The 21,473-nt window shown below is 41.4% G+C and overlaps 2 protein-coding genes across 2 annotated transcripts; one reads left to right on the top strand and one right to left on the bottom strand.

Annotated features, from left to right (window-relative positions):
* Nucleotides 1-482: 482 nt before the first annotated feature.
* Nucleotides 483-3,539, top strand: rpl11 (ribosomal protein L11). Its single transcript, XM_056398518.1, has 5 exons — nucleotides 483-652; nucleotides 841-947; nucleotides 1,617-1,748; nucleotides 2,662-2,772; nucleotides 3,458-3,539. Exons 1-5 carry the CDS (start codon nucleotides 529-531, stop codon nucleotides 3,485-3,487), a joined length of 504 nt encoding a protein of 167 aa, XP_056254493.1. The 5' UTR covers nucleotides 483-528; the 3' UTR covers nucleotides 3,488-3,539.
* Nucleotides 3,540-5,873: 2,334 nt separating this feature from the next.
* klhl43 (kelch-like family member 43) lies at nucleotides 5,874-21,407 on the bottom strand. The gene is made up of 7 exons (XM_056399946.1): nucleotides 21,204-21,407; nucleotides 13,791-14,332; nucleotides 12,896-13,044; nucleotides 11,622-11,968; nucleotides 10,184-10,483; nucleotides 9,092-9,267; nucleotides 5,874-8,642 (listed from the first exon to the last, which is right to left on the bottom strand). Exons 2-7 carry the CDS (start codon nucleotides 14,105-14,107, stop codon nucleotides 7,844-7,846), a joined length of 2,088 nt encoding a protein of 695 aa, XP_056255921.1. The 5' UTR covers nucleotides 14,108-14,332; nucleotides 21,204-21,407; the 3' UTR covers nucleotides 5,874-7,843.
* Between the last annotated feature and the right edge of the window lie 66 nt (nucleotides 21,408-21,473).

Here is a 21,473-nt window from a genome sequence, read left to right as displayed (position 1 = left end):
ATGAACGATTAATCCAGAGGCGCATTTCTTCAGTAAATGTTACAGATGAATGTTAAAAGTTGACAACCGAGTAATGCTAACAGACTAGCTGCTGTAAAACACTGAACCTCCGTGTGTCTGTGGTTAAATTCTGTCGTTAACGACGAGATTATAACACTGTGGTGACACAGCAACATAGCAGATAAGTCAGATTTATTTTAGTATGAGCTTTTTAGTTGTTGTGAGGCTATTATGTTTTCCGGACTGTGGGTACAGATATGCTAACAGAAGTAGCGGGGGTATGTACGGACATGTCCGACCGGCATGTGACATGCTGATGTAGAAGAACAGTTTCAGAAGATGATAAAATGTGATTCTTAAACAAGTTGGAGTTTATTGTTAATGGTCGATCAGCAGAGTGAACCCAACATGGCAGTAGCTGACGAGGCGTTGGTTTCCGTGGAGGTCTACAGTGACTCGCCAGTTCCCACGTTTTAACAGCCTCTGTCTTGTGCTCCTTAGGACCAGGGTGAGAAGAAGGAGAACCCCATGCGAGAGCTCCGCATCCGCAAGCTCTGCCTGAACATCTGCGTCGGCGAGAGCGGAGACAGGCTGACCCGAGCTGCTAAAGTGCTGGAGCAACTCACAGGCCAGACTCCCGTCTTCTCTAAGGGTGAGTTGTAATAGTTTGTGTAAGCTGTGGTTATTTTATCTAGTACATATACTCTTAAAGGTGAATTAGCAACCAATAGTTGATAGAGTGGGAATTGTCTGAATAGACTACAGGAAGGGAAATGTATTTGCAGGTATCATGTCTTACTGCTGTGTGTGAATTGACATTGTTCTGTCCTCCACTTGCAGCCCGCTACACTGTGAGATCCTTCGGTATCCGCAGAAATGAAAAGATTGCTGTCCATTGCACCGTCCGTGGAGCCAAAGCAGAGGAGATCCTGGAGAAGGGACTCAAGGTGAGCAAGTCATGTCTACTCCTGGCTCCTTATCACATGTTACAACTGAAGAGTTCAGTTCCCTTGTCTAAAATGTAGTTTGTGTATTTTAGATGGCTGAAGAGTAAGAACTATTCAGTGTTTTTAAAGAACAGTAATCACCATTTTTGTGGCATAGTATTTTTCTTTTGTGTTAATTATCTTGTGACTCATTCATTTTCATCTCTTGTGGCGTCCTGACCTTCTTGCTCAGAAGACTTTTTGAGTATTGACATGATTAATAATTGAAAATAACCCAACAATGTCAATGAATCTTGGCCTGTTTGTGAAACTTGATTCTCAAATTGCACTAAAGGACGAAAGATATGTAGTTGATTAAATTAGCTCATTATGTTAAAGGTGACACTACCTCATCCCAAGACCGATATCTACCTGTTTGGATATTTTCAGTGTTGTTTACTGACAGATTTCCTCAGGACACACTGCTGCGTTGACTTTCCACAAAAATAAATGTGGGGAAAAACTCAACAATAATGTGTCGGTTTGATTTTATTGGATCCTTGAATGGACTCTGTAAGACAGGCCGATACTGACATTTAAGCAACTATTAACCTTTGATGAAACTTAATCATGATTTTGTGAACATAATATTGTTGCTTTAAATCAGTCCTCTGCTGTTCCCGCTTTCAGGTGCGTGAGTACGAGTTGAGAAAGAACAACTTCTCTGATACCGGAAACTTTGGCTTCGGCATCCAGGAGCACATCGATCTGGGCATCAAGTACGACCCCAGCATCGGTATCTACGGACTGGACTTCTATGTGGTAAGTGATGTACAAATAAACAGAATGCTGGCTGCAGATGTGGTAGGGTTTGGGATGTGGTGTGTTTTTAGTTCACAGTAGTTACTGAATCTTAAACTGTGACAGATCATTGCTGAAACAATTGATAAATGTGTTTTGTGGTTAGAGTGTTATTGTACTAAGACTTCAAGGTTTCATGTTACAGACCAGAGGTTGCTGCTGGGTTAATGGGTGTTTGTAGATTTATTTGACATTTGTTTCACTTTATGACCATTAGAACCGATTTAAAATTAGGCGGTTATTTCTTGACTTGGTCTCTGTTGGTCATTGTTATTTGTAGCATTTAGTTGAGGTGGTTACCCTGACTGACAAAGTACAATACGTGTTGTCACTTGATACTGATAATTGACTGTGGAAAAGATTTAGATTATACTGGTAGTTTTTTCTTCAAGAGGAGAGCAGTTAGATTAATGAACAGTTGACGTTTGTACTTGCCTCAGCCTCTCTTGGTGGTTAAGAGAAAAATCGGTGGATAAACATTTAAATGCTGTTTACATTATGATGTTTGCACAAGTGTGTCATCAGTAAATCATGTCTATGGTTAGCGGACATGATGTGGCTGCATCTCATCGAGAACCTCTACCAAAATACACCTTGATATAGTTTTTCTTATAATGTCTTACATTTGACAAGAGAATCAAATTTCCCAGAATGATTAATATTAAATGTAGTGCTGATAAATTTTCTTTTGATGAACTAATCAATTATGAACTATTTGCTTATTTAAACTGGCTTAAATTCCTGAATTGAAAGCACTAGTCTCAGGAAACAAAAAGTACTAATCAATGCTTATGAAGTTTTCATGTATAATGGAGAAACATTTGAGTCAAAGCTTTTCTGAGCCGCTCTGTCGTCGTCGTCCCCCCGTGTCCAGGTTCTGGGCAGACCCGGCTTCAGCATTGCAGACAAGAAGCGGAAAAGAGGCCGCATCGGTTTCAGGCACCGCATCCGCAAAGAGGAGGCCATGCGCTGGTTCCAGCAGAAAGTGAGTAACACAGTTACACGTGAACGTTTTTAAGGAGAGAACAGCATTGGACTGATTTCAGATGTGTAATCACTAAGATAAATGGAAGAAGTTAACTTGGCCAACCTGAACCCTTGAAGAAACTGGTGTATGTTTCATCAGTTGATGTCAGATCAAACATGTTTATGAGGAGACTTTTGGGCGTGTTAAAGCCGTTAGTATAATGTTTGATACACAACTGAGACCTCTACACCCTCCGTCATTAGCTGAACGACCATTTATAAACTATCAGACACATGTTAACTGCCCTCAACTGAATCAGTGCTACACAGGAAGTAGTCCTTTATTTATAAAGTTTAAGGAAGCAGCTTCTGTGTTTAAACATGTCATGTGTCCAGATTTACAAGTGGCTCATTAAAAACACTGCTAGCACACATGCCTAAGAAATGGCTTCAGGCTTCCTGAGGAAATAGTTAAATTCATGCAATTTCTGATTTTAATTTAACTTTGATTTGCTGCAGAGCTAAAATCAACTTGTCTTGAGATTTTGTGGTTTAGTTTTATATCTGTGTCTCCCTCAGTTTGCTCTCCCTCTCTGAAATGTTAGTTTCAGAATCATTTAACCTTCAGGAAACTGTCACTGTCAAAACACTGTAAAACAACTGTAATGTTTAACCTCAACGTTTCCCTCTTCATTTTTTCCCAGTATGATGGCATCATCCTCCCTGGCAAGTAAAGGACCACCTTTTCATCTTGTTTGTATGAAAGTAATAAAATGGAAAAAATGACTTTTGGTCTAATGTTGTTACTCGGGCTCTCTGTGGTGGGATGGTCTGCGTCTTTATGATTTCAGTTTAGGGATACTTCAGAAATTTGAGGTACTTGGATATGGAGATAAAACAAAGGTCATTATCAAATCAGCTGAGGCTGAAGTTCTGACGTTCAGTCCAGAGTCTGTCAAAACATTGAATCCTTCATTTCAGTGTTACACTAATAATGACTTAAACAGCACTTTTAAAAACATGATTTCAACAGGATTACAACATTAATAACTAGAAATTAGACGGTAAAATTAGAAATTTAACTAAGATAAAATACCCCCAATGTTTACATCCATATCACTCACATGGAAAGTCTCCATGCCAACATTTCTTCATCAAAGGGGTTTTTCTGTGATTTCAGTTAATGTCAGTTTTAAGAAACTTTATCACCTAATTATTTCAAATGTGGACAAGTGAAAACAGTTAGTTGAAGGGGTTAACATATTGCATATTGACCTTTTTTTATTTAATTTTTTTTTATTTAGTGGCTGTCTTTATTTTTGTAGCAAAATGTCAGGATGCAACTTTTAACCACATGGTGGCAGTGTAGAGCCGGTGATGTGTTCACGTGTCAGTCAAGCAGATGAGCCCTTTTCAGATCTTACTCTGCATCTGAATTATTGGTTTAATCTGGATCCTATGAAACTTTTTTTTTTTTTTTTTTTTAATGCTGAAGTTTAGAGAAAATCTAATATTTTTTTGTCCATGGTGTGACCTCAGCACGAGCCTCATGCTGAGGCGCTGCACGCGCTGGAGTGCTGAGTCCCCCACCGACAAGCTGTTTGAACTGAGAGTCTCATGGACTCACGGCTGTCGGTGGGGGACATGAGCACTTCAGAGGTGTTGTCCCCCATCGACAAAGAACCGTCTTTGGACCAAAGGTGATGAACACAAATCACGAGACTGGGCCTGGGAATTTTGGTAATTATGTTGTCATGATGACAACACGGACTTCGCTGATGGGAGGTTGTATAGGACCTCATATATAGGGGCAGTCCACCGGGGGCACCCCGTCCTCCTCCACCGGCCTTAAGATCTTGCCGACCGGTGGAGGACAAAGGGAACACTCACCTAGCCAGCCAGATCAGCTGAATCACCCCTTAGATAGATGGGTAGATAGGACTGATAGGGAGGGTAGATAGGACTGATAGAGTAGTTGGGGGTAGACAGGGGTAGATAGGGCTAATAGGGAGGCCCTCTGATGGTCATTAGATAGAATGCAAGTTTAATGCACTTCTGCATTGGCTTCACTTTCCAGACCCGGAGTCAACGTCCATTTTTATATAATAAAATCTGATCTGATCTTTATTTAAATCACAAATATGGACAAACACAAGGAGCTTAACCTAATATAACAAACAATTTAAATCTTTTGTGTCTTTATTGAACACAGCTGTTGAACATTCATAATGATGGAGGGAAAACTGAGTGAACCCTTGGATTTAATAACGAGTTGAACCTCCTTTGGCTCTAATTCAGCATCATTCCTTCTACAGGACGGATTCAGCTCAGACAGATTCTTATGGACCACTCCAGGAGGTGGATTTTCCTTTCAGTCATTCTGTGGTAGATTTACTTCAGTGGTTAGGGTCATTTCCCAGCTGCGTCACCAGCTGTTACTGAACGTCAGCAGCTTCATCCTGTAAGATACCTTGGTAAACTTGTTAATTCATTTCCCCTCCATGATGTCGAGCTGTCCGTGTCATTAGCTGAGGGGTTTGTGCACTTTTCCCCGTATACTTATGATTTGATTTGTGTGTTTTTAGTTGAAATATAGTGTCTTTAGTCATTATTTTGATTAGGATTTGACTAAAGGGTTCACTTACTATTCTTTCTACTGTACATTGTGGGTCATCCCCTTGAGCAAAGTTGAAGGAAGTGTATTTTCTAAGAGACCAACACTCCTGCTCCAGTGTGTGTCAGTATGTAAGAAAAAAACCTGCTTTATGTTCGACTCAACAAAATGAAAACTTTCTCTGGGACAAACAAACCTCCCTTAAACCAGCGGTTCCCAACCTTTTCCGCCTCATGGCCCACTTGAAAATCTCAAAAATGTTTGCAGCCCACATCGGACCTCTTAACAATACAAATGTACCATGTGGTCCGTCCGGCGACAACTTAACAGTTCCACCAATTGGCTTATCACAGTGAAAGGCCTTAGTGCGAAAAAAACAAAAGAACAATGACTTTTTAAAATGAGTTTGTAAAACATTATATATATATATATATATATATATATAAAGACTACATTTCCCAGCAACACCATATGTAGTAAAATGAATGAAAAGACAGAGAATCAGCTGGTTTTGATTAGATTGGCTTTATTCAGTGAAACCCACAGAGCTCGTCCAGCGCTAAGAAGGAGACGATACAGAGGGACACAGCCGATCAAACGAGCCTGATCAGCCCCATTGTTGTCTCATGATAAACAGTGATATTCATCATGAACTCTTAGCAGCTCGTAGCTCCTCCTGCTGGAGTCTCACCGGTTCTTCAGTTGGTTGGTTTGTCTTAGTTTCTGTAAAAATTAGACTTCTGAGGACGGCTGATGTTTTCAAACACAAACACAGGTGAGTTCACACATTTTTATATTTCTTTTCATCTTAATTTGTTGCATTTTTCTTTTATTCTATTAGGTTAGTCACATTTCTTTTTCTTAATTTTTCAGATTTAATGCATTTTTTTAGACATTTTTCTCAGTCTTTGCTTTGTGGATTGAAGCCACGAGATTTGACATCTCACCTGTGTTGTTGATTTCACTCTGCCCTCCTCTTTACATTCTCCTCTTCATCCTTCCACTCCATTGCACTTATAAAATCTTTATTAAGTACTACATCTATATATTTTTTTTATTATTTTTGTCACAGTCGAGCTACTCTACTTCTGACAGATATACGTTAAATAATAAACAGGTTTGTTTATCGCTGCTGTTCACATGAGAAATATTTCAAGTTTGCCGGTGAGAAATCTTCGTTATTGTGTTGTTTTTGTCAGAAAGCGCCCACACACACTCCTGTCATTCACCCTGTTTGCTGTCACAAACACATTCACACACTCATGTTCACAGTCACACACACACACTCTGCCTAGATACATCTTTGTACACAATCTGCCAGTGGATTCACAGTCGTCTTGATGTTCGCTCAAACACAGACAGCCATCTCTCCATCCTTCATCGTCCTCCATCCGTCACCTCTCTACCTCCGCCTGCTCCTCTCTTCCATTTCATCCCTCATCCACCTCTTTCTCCATCACTGGAAAACCTCCTGAGACAACTTCGGATCATGCAAGCTCTCTTTTCTGTCTCGCAGTCGCAACATCGCAGGACAGATGTCGAGCAGAAATGATTTTTTTCACATTCAGGATCAGTACTTCATGACATTTCTTGACCAAAAAAAAGAGACCATGCAGCTTTTGAAAAAAGAAATGACACATTCTTCCTTTTACAAATGAAAAGTTGAATTATAAGCAATAAAACAAGCTGTTGCTGAGTTCAAGGTTTTGCTGTTACGGCCTCACTTGGTCCAGCCTGACCAGTAATTTATGGTGCCTGATGTTAGCCTTTAGATATTTACACTATAAATGGTAATAATGGGTCAGTTTCTCTTTTGCCATTGTTAAACAACATTTTACCGTTTTCCAACTGTTTTTCAAACTTTACATAGACTTCCTTTAAACTGGCCATTATTATTGTCATCAGTATACTTTGGCCCCTAAAATGTAAACTTGCTTTGTTTAATTTTATTTGCCCACTTATATACTTATTCAATTATTTATTATTCAAGCCTCGCTGATTTAATTTTGCTCTTTGTCTTGGATCTTTGTGCTTCATGTTATTGATTGACAGGAATGCAGAAATGTGTTTCGTTAAGGTTGATAAAAAGGAAAAATCTTTGGTGTTAAAATGATAAATAAGTTAATTTTTCAACATAAATATGAACAGAAAAAAAGAGCAGACATGATCCAGATTAGAGCAGAAACCATCAGTCGATTGATCAATTGATCGACAAAAAACTTTGATAAATTGTTATTAAAAGGTGTTTTTCAGGCAATAAGGGGTTAGGGTTAGTAATAAATATGTCATTTTAAACGGAATATCTTTGGGCATTTGGAGATGTCACCTTGGTTACTTTGGGTACACCTAATTGAAAAATCAATCTACAGATTAATTGATAATATATGCATAATGATTTGTTGCAGCCCTAATCCAGATGTTCTCCTGAGGTTGAACCGTCCCTCCTCTCCTCCAGTCTCTCCCCTGCTCCATGTCTCTATGCTGTGATGGTCTGTGACGGGGCCACGCTGCTCTCTCTGCTCCGGTTCTTCCCGGGCTGCTGCTGCTCTTCGTGGGCCGGGGTGTTGCGGTGCTGCTGCCGGCGCGGCGCGTGGCGGGGCGGCAGGGTCAGGGTGCAGCAGGACACTCCCACCGTGGGCTCGGGCAGATCCTCGGCCATGGACCAGCTGTCAGTGGCCGGGTCGTACTTCTGCACGGCCGCCTTGTAGCGCTTCTCCGCCTCGTTCCAGCCCCCCAGCAGGTACAGCTTGTCGGCCAGCGGGGACAGGCCAGCGGTGCTCACGCCGAGCGGGAGAGGGGCGGCCCGGCTCCACACTCCACTCTCCGGAGAGAAGACTTCCACAGAGAGAACATCCACCCTCTCTCCTCCGGGGCCCAGCTGGCTTCCTCCCACAACGTATACCTTCCCTCCCAGGCTGGTGGAGCAGTGCCAGCCTCGGGGAGTCTCCATGGAGGCCTTCTCGCTCCAGGTGTCGGTCTCCACGCTGTAGCAGGCCACGGAGCGGGAGTAGGCGCAGTTGATGTAGCCGCCGGTCACCAGGATGTCTCCGGAGGGCAGGGTGGCGCTGGAGTGGCAGCAGCGGGGCACCTCCATGGGAGCACGCATCTGCCATGTGTTGGAGGACGGCAGGTAGCTCTCGGTGGTGGCCAGCAGACCCTCCACGTTACGGCCGCCGATGGCGAACAGCCGGCCGCCACTGGCGGCCAGGGAGAAGTGGGTGCGGCGCTGACGCATGCTGGCCAGGTGGAGCCAGGTGTTGAAGCGAGGGTCGTATCTGATGGGGGGAAGAGGAGGGTAAGGTTAGAGGAGATTTTAGGATGTGGGACTGAGGCCTTGTCTTGAAGAGGGTCCCTGTGGGGCCCAGCAGCTCACCTTTGCCCTGGGGCCCCAGGCAGAGGTGTGTGTGATCATACAGTGTGTACTGTGGATCAGTCAGACTGTTCTTGATTAACCTGACAAGTAGCACTTACCACTCCTGTCCCATGGTTTACTAAAACAATATAAATAAAGCATCCTTTATAAGGGGTTCATAAGTTGTGACCCATAGTCGGTTAGCAAATCATTTACTAATATTTTATTTGAAATATTTTCTTAAATATATTTTTAATATTTATATTTATTATTTTACCTGTGGACCGGGTCCCACTGGTGAGCTGCAACCTGTGAACAACACTTGTTCTTATCCATGATGTCTGTATGTATGTGTTGGTCTGTCAGTGTCACCTGCTGAGGGTGCTGACGGCGTGCTTGGCCTGGTTGCGGGCGTCGTTCTGATCCTCTCCTCCAGCCACGTACAGGAAGCCGTCCATCACAGCCACGCACTGGTTGAAGCTCTTCGCCGGCAGCTGGGTGAGGTGACGCCAGGAGGCTCCTCCCTCACGGGGGTCTCTCCACAGCACCTGGACAGCGGGGTCAAAGGTCAGCAAGGAACTTGGGGGACTTGCTTTCATTATGTCAGTTTGATTTACTCACTAAAATGTCTCCAAACAGTCTCTATAAAGAGTCTCTGACTGTCCAGCTTCCAAAATCCAGAGGACAGAAGAGACTGTGGCTCTCAGCGTTTGAAAAAAAATCTGCTCACTACTCTGCACATTATTCAAGGTAGAAAAAATATAATTTTTATTTACAATCAATATTCTTCTAAAAAGATGGTCTAATTGACATAAACACACTGTGTGTGTCACTGTGAACTGTATATTTTTAGCTAATTGTAGGATATTATCAATTGTGTTGTCTGTTTTGTGTTGGTTTTGCTGACTGTTTTTATTCCATTACACATGTAAAAGCCCAACTAGGGACAGGAGTGGAGAACTAGCAACAGCTATAAACTCTCTGTGCAACACATTGTTTCATGTCTTGTTTTGAAACTGATAAATTGCATCATCCCTATAAATAAATAAAGTGTGCGAGTGTCTAAACATAATCATAAAAAAGCTTAATAATCCTGTAGTCACTACAAGTGGATGTTATACTGTAAGAACACAGATAACAAACATATTGTCTGTGAATATTTTACTGATGCCTTCAATATCAATGTATTTGAAACTTGTCAGATATGTTTTAATTAACAACGTATCCTCATTACATTAGTCTTCTTCCTACAAATTGTATTTCCTGTTGCAAATAAGTTGTATATAAATGTGATTTCTAGGACACAGGGTTGGAAATAAAGGACAGCTTTTAGTAATAATGTGAAATACGATATTTATCATAAAGAATGTCTATATTAATGAAAACTAAATGGGATTTCAAGTGCTAGTAGTGTTTTAATGATAACATAATTGAAACCAAATCTCCAGCCTCGCAGGCACCAACCTCTCTGCTGAGCGCCCTCTCGGTGAGCGATGGGCGGCCTCCGATGGTGAGCAGGGTCTGCTGGCCGGCGCGGACATGCGTGCGTCGGGACTGCAGGGTGTTCTGCTGGTAGGGCAGCAGGTGGTAGTTCATGGCGTCCACCAGCAGGCGGTGACACTGAGGGTCCAGCATCATGCGGGGCACCGGCTGGATCTGACTCACCAGCTCGCTGGCCGGGATCGTCTCAAGGCGAACATGACCGAGGAGCTCCGCGGCGTGGACCTGACGAGAGGCGTCGAAGTCCAGCCACTTCATGGCCAACTGGAGAGAGACGGTCCGAGAGTGAGACTCACATCAACATGCAGCACCTCAAAGCAGCTGTCAAACCAAAGTCACCAAAAACAGGCTTCATGTAGCTGCCATAACAAACAAGTTAAAGATTTCATACAAAAATAAATAAGAAATAGACAAATTATTAAATGTGTACAAAGACCAAAAACACATGGAAAACTAAGAGTTGAAAAATAAAGTGCTAGTGAAACAATAGAAGAGTAAAAGATTTTTTATTTAAAAAAATAAATAAAATAAAAAATCTTTTTGCTTTTTTTTCACTAACTACTATAAACCTTTATATTTTTGTTATTTTATATTTTATTTAAAAATGATCTAACAAACTATTATTTATTGATGTGTTCAGTTATATTTTCGACTTTCCTAATAACACTTTCTGCATTTTGTTAGTTTGGGGACTCTGTGTGTTCACACCAGGCAGCAAATTATATCATATTATATTTATATATATATGTGTGTGTGTGTGTGTGTGTGTGTGTGTGTGTGTTTGTGTGCCTATAGGATCTAACACACTAACTTCCTGTTCATGATCAACCCAGTCATTTATCTTAAAAATATCAATAAAAAGAAAGTTACAAAAAAGAAAGAAAAGAAACCAGTAAGTTAGTTTTACAGAACAAAAAAATCATTGACCAAATGAAACAGCGTTACATTCACATTTGTTCCAGTTTATAAATACATCTATCACTTCTTCTTCTTCTCCCTCAGCTGTCTGTCTATTTAGGTCCAACATGGAGTTATGTATATTAATAAACAGGCTCTCCTCTTGTGTGCAGTGAGAGTTTTACTTGGCCTGCAGGTGACTGGCATTGATTCATGGCTCTGTGTTCGGCTCTGAACAGCTGGTCTGGGGTCTGTTTTTAGGTCTGGATGAAAATAGGAAGGACCAGAGGTCCGACGAAGAAGAACCTGGCATTTCTCCTCACTTTGGATCGGAGGTGGAGACTGATCACAGTGATTCATGTCAAGAAGCTTTGGGGTCGAATTTTGATTATAACTGCAGCTGTGATTTATTCAGATTGAAGTATAAAAAGTAATTCAGAGGGAAATGTAAAACACTGATCTGATTGCAATCTTTGACCTTTAAAGACAAAGTTCGACCTCTGACCTTGAAGGCTTTGACCTCTGAAGGCAACATCAGCATGTCGTCCTGCAGGAAGGCAGAGATCTGCTCCAGGGTCAGCTGGTTGAACAGCGGCGTTTCTGCGAACTGCACAAAGTTCTCCAGGACGAAGCGGCGGGCGGCGTCACACACGGGCATCAGGCCGTAGGCGGCGGCGATGTTCCAGATGTAGACGCAGGTCTGGACGTTGAGCTCGGCCAGCAGGAAGTCCATGCACATCTTGAGGAGCTGAGGGATCTGCAGGGTGGCGGCGGCGGAGACGGTGCAGCCGATGGTGTAGAGCGACATGTGGACGCGACCCAGGTAGGCGAAGGTGATGACGTTGGCCAAGCCTGCAGACAGAGGGACGAGCAGTTGACACAAGTCAAACATTAATCCCTCACATATGAACAGTTTCAGCCAGAAGAAACAAAACTACTGAGGCCAAAGGAAATTAACTTATTTTTCCTTTAAATCCCATTTTAAACAGCTTTAAATTCAGAAAAACATTTTATTTTGATTTGAACATTTGACTTTTCAATTCATCAATTCATCATTTAGTCTTTGACTTAGTCTTTAGTCTTAGTCATTTCATACAATGTCAGAGAATAGTGGATAATGCCCACCATGCTTTCTGGAAGCACAAGGTGACAACCGACAGTCCAATACACAAAAACAGTTGATCACACGAGACTTAACAGTCAAGTCCTTACACTTAACAAGCTGAACTGAACTACATCATTTTGTGCATATTTGCTTGAAAAATGACTTTTACATTTAAACTATTAAGTTTCATACTAATATTCTGACAGTCAGCTAATGAAGTATGCTCATTTCTCAAAAGTTAACTGTAACATATTTGGCATCTTTAAATTGTCTGGGATGCTGAATAGAACAGAAATAAAGTTCTGTGGGTTTGAACAACATGAATTTGTAGTGATGGACGCACCAGCTCCAGAAAAGATTAACAAGTTAAGACTGACATGGATGCAGGGAGGTACGGTTGGATGGATGAGTTATTGGCTCTCACATGTGGACACTCTCATGCTCTAAAGCTTGACAGTTTTGGGGTGTTGTAAGATATTTTGTTGTTTTTTTCTACAGATCTGTTTAAAAAGAATGAAAACCAACTGGTCCTTTTCATTCTGCTTTATGGGTGAATTGATTGGTGATTTATGGTGATTGATTGGTGCAAGAGCTAAAAGGAAGGCAGGTGAGTTGGACATTATAAACCTGACTTCTGCAGTGTTGACAGTGTAAACTGATCTCGGTGGACCTACCCAGAGGTGAGAGGGAGGGCAGCTCCAAGCGCTTCATGCCAGGATCTTTGGCCAGAATCTCTCTGAAATACTGACTGACTGAAGAGATGACCAGCTTGTGGACGTCAAAGGCCTTTGACTTACAGGCCAACTCCAGGTCAGTCAGGAACCTGAGGGAGGAAGGACAAATAACCATGTGAGAAAACATGTAGTCACATTACAATAACACCACACGACATTATGTGTAGTACAACAAAATGATATATGATACATCTGGCTATCTTGAATTTAAAGGTGTACTATGATGCTGTACTAACACAAAAATATGACATATGACATAGAATATAATCAGATATGAAACAAAATAAAGTAAAAGTTAATGAATGTGATGCAATAATGCACAAGAAGATATTGTAATATAAGAAAATCATATGCTCCCAGAAAGAGCTTTATGTTGCATATATTTAAACAGGGTTCTGCAATACATTGTGATTATAACACAACATGATAGAATACAATTACAATATAATACAAAACAATACAATTAAAATGTGATAATGATAGCTTTCACTGTAATATTGTAATCTTATAATTCTGATGTGTTTACATGGATCCTATAATTACGATAACAATCACAATTGTATTGTATTGTATTGTAAATACTCTGCATAGCATTGTATCATAATTGCAGCATATCATCATGTTATTGTATCAAACCACAATTGTAATTTATCATAATTGTCGGCTGCTGGATCAAAATGCACCATATTGTATTGAAATGATATTGAAATGATATTGTGTCGAAGTTGTATCATGATTGTGAAGTATCCTGCAGTAATTGTGTAGTATTAGAATTGTATGTTATTCTAATGGAATGATTTGACATTGTTGAGTATCACTTCCCATCAGAACTTACTTCTCCTGGCGCATCTTGCTGAGCTCCTCCAGCAGGGCGTTGCCGTGCAGGGGTCGTGTCAGCTCGCTGCCCAGGCCCAGGCCTCTCTCTCCGGGCTTGATGACGGGCGGAGGCAGCGGGAGGTTAAGGCTGTTCAGCTGAGCGATGTCCAGCGCCGCCATCTGCTCGATCTTCTTCACCCCGGTCTCCACCACCACCACGCCGTCACCGAGGCTCTGCACCTTCATCTGGGTCGTGGTGGTGGTCTCCATGGCGACCTGAGAGATGGTTTCCACGGCAGGCTTCTTCTGGCGGGAGGCCTTCTTCTTGGGGGCCATCGTTTGAGTCTTAAGGTTGAGTAAGTTTACTGAGTTGAGCCCTTGACAGAGACACTGATTCACTTTCTATAAATTCAGCTGATCAACAACAAAATGTTTCCTGACACTGAGGTAAACACTGATTCTGTAGAATAAGAAGAGCAGCTCTCTGCTGTTGGCTGGATGTTGAAGCTATAGTATAATATAGACTGGTAGATCGTTGGTGTTTAGCACAGCACACAGCACCTGAAAAAAGAGGGAAACCAGAATTAATTTTCAATTTCAAAGCAAAAGCACAATGTCAAGACTTTGTTTAAGGCATCTGTTGGGGTTTACATGCCTGATACTCAAAACTCTTTATAATAAAAGGGTGTGCAAGAAAAGGAAGACATTTGGTAAAAAAAAAAAAAGGCTTGATACGAATAATAGACATATAGGTGTTATGTACCTTCCCATCTTTCCCATATTTTTGGTGGTATTTTAATGTGTTTTCCAGGCGCCCATGAGTTGCCACTAATTTCAGTTTAGTACGAAAATCAACTTAGTTCAATCACTCCATCTCAGAATTATGTAATCATGACTTTTTAAATCAATTTTGTTCCTCAGTTATGTAAACCTTATTATAATTGCAATAAGTATATAGTTTTAAGTTTATATAACTGTCAATAGATTTTGATTAAAATGATGCTGACAACATTTTTCTAACCGAGTCCGCCCTCGAGAATCTATTGAGGAAAGCTCAGATCAAAACAGCGGGACAGAAAAAAACTGCTCAAACTTTGGCAGGAAATTGGGTGTTCAAGCACAACTATTGCTTATAGTAAGAAACACTGAAAAAAAATATTTTAAAGGCCTTTAAGTACATTTTTAATCAGTTTCCTTGTTCTTTTTCACTTTGACAGACTGTTTAACCAAAAAGAAAACAAAATCATTTTCCACCTCACTTAAAAAAGTTTTGTTGTCTCTCCTTGTCTGCCACAATGTGTCTTCATATCTCCTATTATTAAAGAGAAGCACAAGCACATGGTGCACTCCTGATAAACAACAGAACCACTGTGTTGTGTCACGGCCGCTGAAGGCCACACCAGCCCACTGACAGATGCACATTGCTCAGTTAATCTCAGACCAACACACGACACAAGCAAACACACCGAGCATCAACACCTTTTCTAAATCCGACCGACGATCACAAACAAACTCTGTGTCTCTGAGTGTGAGTGACAGGTGCGAGTGTACTTTCACGAGGTCGCCCAGAAATGAAGCTCAGCTCTGCTCGGGGTCGGATTTTTTATAGCGGCCTCCCAGCATTCACTGCTGCACTTCACACGCTGTGCAGTGCATTTCGCCCACAGAGCAACTGGAGAATCTTATTCATGCTCGCAATGAGCCGAGGTCTGCAAACTGCAGGGGAGCGGGGGGGGGGGGTGGCTGCAGCAGCGTGCAGGGATCATATATGTGAGAGCTGATATGCAGAGAGAGCGGAGGAGGTCTGAGATTAACAAATGGAAGACATGGTGGACATGGATGTAATAGCTGTATCTGTGTATCTGTTGTTGTACTGGCTGTGAAGGAGTGTATGAGACGTGGGTGGGAGGAATTGGACGTTGCTGTTCTTGTGCTTGAGTCTCTTTTGTCATTTGATTTGGAAAAACAATTTAAAAAAAAAAGAAGATAAAAGCCGTGAACATCAGGTCCAAACCAAAACCATAATCTGCACCAGAGTCTTCAGATTCTCTGATGATATTTAGCTTTGACCTCTTTACAGAAGAAAGACAAAGGGATCATAACACTTAATGTTTCCAAAGCTTTTCTTTTCTTTCTGGAGCTTCAGAAATAAAAAGTACTTTCAAGTTGGACCATGTGTTGATCTTTTTCCCCCTTTTGTTATAATAGGTTTGATTTAATTTATTAAATAATTTAATTAATAATTAATCATCTCTGCTTCAGCTTTGCCAATTCGTCAATCTAGTTATTGCTATTAGAAAAAAACATTGTCTGTTAATTGTTTGATTAAATTGGAGATTTTCAAGTAGGTTTGTGTTTATTTTGTTTGAATATTTGTCCAGCCATGTCAGCAGCGTCGCCCTAGAGACAGAAGACTCTACGTCTTGGTTGTTATTTCACCTGAACTACACATTTCATTGTCATTAATGTGTTTTGACGAGGCCCATTTCAAACCACTGACAATGTTCCTCATGTTCCTCAGTGTGTTGCTGCAGAAGGTGCTTGATCTTCCTCTAATAAAGTCATTTGAAATAACACTCACATTGCTAATAATAAGATAAGATATCCCTTCATTGGTTAGTAAAGTGACAGTACAATGAAAGAGAAACTGCAAAATGTCAATATCAAATACTTAAAAATAAATAATATAATAATATAACATATACGGTTGGATATTTACTGTAACTATAAAGAAAAAACAAAAGGACAGCAGCAGATAGGTGATGTTACACAGATGGCGTGTTAAATTATTGCCACTGCTGCTGAAACCTGAATGTCAGCTAATCAAAATGCCAGTTTGGTTGTATCCTCATGGTAAAACTATTCCAGCTCCATCAGCTCAGCTAAACCGAGCCGCCAGCGACCACAAGCCCCCCCCCCCCCCCCCCCCCCTTCACTCTGTGTCTGCACTTGGCTCTATTTAAATAGCACCTCCCGGTTCCACACATGGACAGGAGACAGGATGGTACAGGACGGAGCAGCAGCTGCTGTCGGTGTCATATGAAGAGGAGGGGCTCACAGTTACAGACAGTATAGGCTGGATGTTGCAATCCACCTTTAAAACAGTTGAAACAGCAGGACACTGCATGACCCCGTCACCTCAGACTCTCCCGATCTTCCAGAGTGCTGCAGCCTGAACTCACCACTCAAAAGTTTGGATTGTGCCAGAGTTTCTGTGAATGTGACCCTCTCGGTGTAACGATCACAGAGGCACAGAGCCATTAAAAACAAGTGGGAGGGTAATGAATTCAGTGATGTGCCAAACGGTGACAGAAAGAGGCAGAGTGGTAAGATAGAGTAAGTATGGAAGATAGAAAAATATCTCATGTCTTATTTTTACTGGTGAGCAGTGTAATGATCTTATTAAAAAAATACATATCTCCAGCTTTTTTTCAAAAATATAACAAAAAGTATTAAATAAAACTTCATCCCCACAACAAGAGATGTGAAGAAGACAAAGTAAGTAAGTCTAAAGCAGCGTGAAACAGGAAACCTCAACTAAAGTACATGTACTTCAAGCACAGAACTGGAGTGAACATACCGAGAAACTTTCAAACAAACAAATCAGTCGTGAACCGAGCGAATCGCTGGCATGAAAATAATCTCGGCTCTGCGCGGGTCAGCCGTCAAAAATATCTGGGACCAAGGTTAACGCAGGGAGCAGCTGCTCTGTCATCCACCAAACTGGGAACCGGACCTCACCCCCCCACCCCCACCCCCACCCCCTCCCAACCCAACCCCCCACAACCAGCACCATCATCATCATCATCATCATCATCACTGACAAAATATACTGTAACCAACAACAGCATCTCCTTTCAAAACAACAGGATCCCAGAGGTCACCGTGTCCGCCTCCACCTGTCCGATCACCAACTTCCAGCACCTGGACGGCCGGTGCTGTCCCCACATGCTGCCCCCCCCCCCAGCTCCTCTCACTCTAGACCATAAATTACACCTCAGGAGACCCGTCTGTTAAACTCCTGAAATTTGTAGACAGCAGTTATCAGTGATGAAGAGGTGGAGCAGCTGGCTGCCTGAGGAGCTGCAGATCCAGGCCTGTTCTCTGCACATCCATCACAGTCACGACTGCAGAGAAGATCACAGGTGGACCTGCTCACCATCCAGGACTTGTTCACCTCCAGACTCAGGAAGCAGACAGGAAATATCACCACAGACCCCCCCCCCCCCCGGTCAACCCTGGTTCCAGCTGCTACTAAAACATCCACTTAACATGTTTACATCATCGGTTAAATAGAAATATACATATACTGTGAATATATGTGTATACATGCACATCCTGTACATAACCACCTACTGTTTATATAAAAATCTAATTACACTACCCACTGATGTTTATTTCAGCAGAGTCCTTGCGCTCTCCCACATTTGCAGCTTGTGCAACGAGAAACCACTGGACACCAGAGTCAAACTCTTTGTTTACACAAACATACTGAAGCTGATTCTGATTATTCTTCTATGAGAAACTCAAGTCATTGGCCGGTTTCTAAAAAAATGTAACCAAACTCCAAAAGGTCTCAGATGTGTGTGACCCAGATACCCAACAGATACAGATACAGAACCTGAGGAATTAAAGTTGATGGTTGTCCGTGACGATCTAAGATCCTGTGAGTTCACGTTATTTTGATTTACAAAAACCAAAAGCCGGATGCTCCTGCAGTCCTTTGGCACTAAAATGCACGAATCCATATGTGTAATAGATTACGGTGAAACCTCTTACTGTAAACATCCAGCTGGACAGAAATAGAGTTCAGTTTGAATCACTGCCAGCGTTTTGACCCAGATGGTTGATCATAACACGTGAGCTGCAGCTTCACCTTCTAGATCTCTCTGGACCCAGTTGCATCTATTTACATCCTCAACCTGCTCTGCCTGCAACCCAGTCAACTCTTCTTTTGATTTTCACATTATTAACATTAAATTTATGTCTAATTCATGTCACAGTAAATGAACCTGACCGTGGCTCCTCAGTGATCTCATGGATGTGTCTTGTGGAGAGAAGAAGCTTGTTTCATCAGTGGTTTTTAACAGAGATGGAGGCGAACAGAGAATGAAAAGAACATAATTACAGATTAATTTGCGGTTGCCAGGTGCTGATGCGTGTGGGTCTTAATTCAAACTGGAAAATAAAGTGTTTGAGTGTGTGAGTGAGAAAAGAAGAGGGGTGGTAATCTAAGTACCAGGGGCCCTGACATTTTATTTTTAGACTTCGACCTCAGTTTGCCTGTGAATTAATCTGCTCTGAGCACTTAAGGCTTTACAAAGGAACGACACCTTCATCAAAGACGTGTTATCAACTACCAGCAGAGAGTCCAGTGGATGTTTTCCTGCTGTCACGAGGCTGTTGTCGTTATTTTCTAAAGTACAACTGTGACTTCTGAGAGAACCAATAACATATTGTTCCACATACAAATGAAAAACGGATGTTAGCCAACTGGATATTGGCATATTTTTCAACTTTAAACAGAGCAAGGTTGACTGTTGTCCGCTGTTTCCATTCTTTATGCTAAGCTAAGATAATCCCCTCCTGGCTCAGGGTCCATACTTTGACATTAAACTCTCTGCAACAAAGTGAATCAGTGTTTTTCTCAAAATGCCCAACCATTCCTTTTAAACCTGTGTTTTTGCCTAACCCGGAGCAACAGAAACAAGTTGTGATAACCACCTTTTAAACTGATACGATAAACTTATTCACCAACAATTGCCTTTTATACATCCAACATTTACAGAGCAACGTTAGCATTAATTTGGAATCATGTTTCCAACCACGTGATGAAATTTAAGTCAAATATTCCCTCTCCTCTAGCTGTTTGTGATCTCCACCAACTCCTGAGAGAAATATCTGGCTCTTTAGCTGCTAAACCCTCCACCATGGTCACCAGCTAGTAGAGATGGGCGATTAATCGAATTTTATGTTTGATTATGATTTTATCTTCCAACGATTATGAAAACAAGATAATCAAGATAAAACGATAATTGTGCCGCATTCATCCCCCCTACAAAAACCATCCCCCCATCCACTACATGGTTATGTTTCTGCGTATGTTAGGAACATACGTAGAAGTGCGTCATCTTGAGCTGTTTTCAGAGACTTTCTATATATAGTCGGACCAGCCTTTACTTTCCTTGGAATCAGTTACTGACCGGAATATGATGTATATCGTTTACCAAAAAGTTGAATATGTTTTGGAGTTTTCAGTTTATTGGTGCAGTGCACTAAAACATATTTGATCCAATTTATATTTTTTACATTTTTATATTATATATTTAATTGTTTATAGATAGATAGATAGATAGATAGATAGATAGATAGATAGATAGATAGATAGATAGATAGATAGATAGATAATTGTGATCTCAATATTGATGAAAATAATCGTGATTATGATTTTTGCCAGTATCAAGCCAGCTACCAGCTAGTCACTAATTGTGTCTGTCTGCTGTTTGTTGTCAAGCCAGCAGTGTACAGTTGGTTTTAAGGGTTTAACAGCTTCCTGCTGCAGCTGGAAATGATGCTATGAGAGCAGTGTGAGGGAACCATCAGCTGAGAGACGCTAAAACGATTCATACAACCGCAGAGTCCAGTCAGAATTTGTCACTATGAGCGACATCAGTAGTCATGTGAGCCATTGTTAATACAAAAATATTGATTATTGCCAATGAGACTATAGATCCTTAAAAATGACCATTCAGTCAACTTCACTGACGATCTAAACACACCTGAATATTAGCTGAATACAGCTTTACAGAGCTGCTGTTAAATGACAGGCTACTGAGGAGCCATAGTCAAGGTGTTTCTGTTATTTTGTCCACCACCTGTATCTGTATCTATACGGTCATGTGCACACATACAAAACACCACCCTGCATCCGCCCCCACCACGTCTATCACTTTGTGGCTGTAGCTGAATTCCATTGCTTATCTCATGAGGGTATTTATAGGTGCTGACCCACACAATATGTATGTGTGTGTGTGTGTGTGTGTTCGTGTGTGTGTGTGTGTGTTTTACAGCTATGGAGTGGAAAGAGAATGACTTACACCCCCTGCAGTATTATAATATCCCAACAGCAACTGGCTTCAACTGTTTCACATTGTTTCCATTGAACAGTTAAATAAGTATTACTATGAATTGCCACTTTATATGATGATACCATGAGACATGTATTATTTGATACGCGGTTTCTGTTTTCTGCAGTCCATCAATGTTATTTCCAATGTCAAAAAATAATTAATTCATTAAAACTGGGAGATTTAATGGATTTAAAGTGGAGATGAAAGTGCAAGTGAAGGTTTTAAGATGCAAAAGTGCATTAAGTTACAAACTCCTTTTATTCAAACAAGCTGTCTATGCAATAAAATGAAATGTATTTTACCTCTTTCTCCTGCCTGATTTCTGCTCTTCTTCCTTTCCTTTGCTTTCTCAGCGTCTCTCTTTGGACTTTGTTCTATGTTCTTTCTTTTTCTTTGTTGCTGTTCTCTCACAGGTTCCTCTTTGCTTCGTCCCTCCGTCCTCTGTCAGAGTGCTGTGTGTGTGTGTGTGTGTGTGTGTGTGAATGAGAGAGCCAGTATCAGAGGGAAATCAAGGTCCCAACCAGAGCTGTGACGTATGATTCAAATGCCCCCCCCCCCCCCCCCCAAACAAA

Source organism: Seriola aureovittata, chromosome 16 (assembly GCF_021018895.1).
Source record: "Seriola aureovittata isolate HTS-2021-v1 ecotype China chromosome 16, ASM2101889v1, whole genome shotgun sequence".
Lineage (NCBI taxonomy): Eukaryota > Metazoa > Chordata > Actinopteri > Carangiformes > Carangidae > Seriola > Seriola aureovittata.
This window is presented reverse-complemented; position numbering and strand designations above follow the sequence as displayed.

Excerpts from the sequence above, each read along its gene's own strand:
- rpl11 (XM_056398518.1), top strand. The coding sequence starts at position 529 with ATGCGAGAGCTCCGCATCCGCAAGCTCTGCCTGAACATCTGCGTCGGC. Across the intron at positions 948-1,616 it reads TCCTGGAGAAGGGACTCAAG|GTGCGTGAGTACGAGTTGAG; the intron begins GTGAGCAAGTCA and ends TCCCGCTTTCAG. Across the intron at positions 2,773-3,457 it reads TGCGCTGGTTCCAGCAGAAA|TATGATGGCATCATCCTCCC; the intron begins GTGAGTAACACA and ends ATTTTTTCCCAG.
- klhl43 (XM_056399946.1), bottom strand. The coding sequence starts at position 14,107 with ATGGCCCCCAAGAAGAAGGCCTCCCGCCAGAAGAAGCCTGCCGTGGAA. Across the intron at positions 10,484-11,621 it reads CAGAGGTCAAAGCCTTCAAG|TTGGCCATGAAGTGGCTGGA; the intron begins GTCAGAGGTCGA and ends GTCTCTCTCCAG. Across the intron at positions 9,268-10,183 it reads AGAGGGCGCTCAGCAGAGAG|GTGCTGTGGAGAGACCCCCG; the intron begins GTTGGTGCCTGC and ends CCCGCTGTCCAG.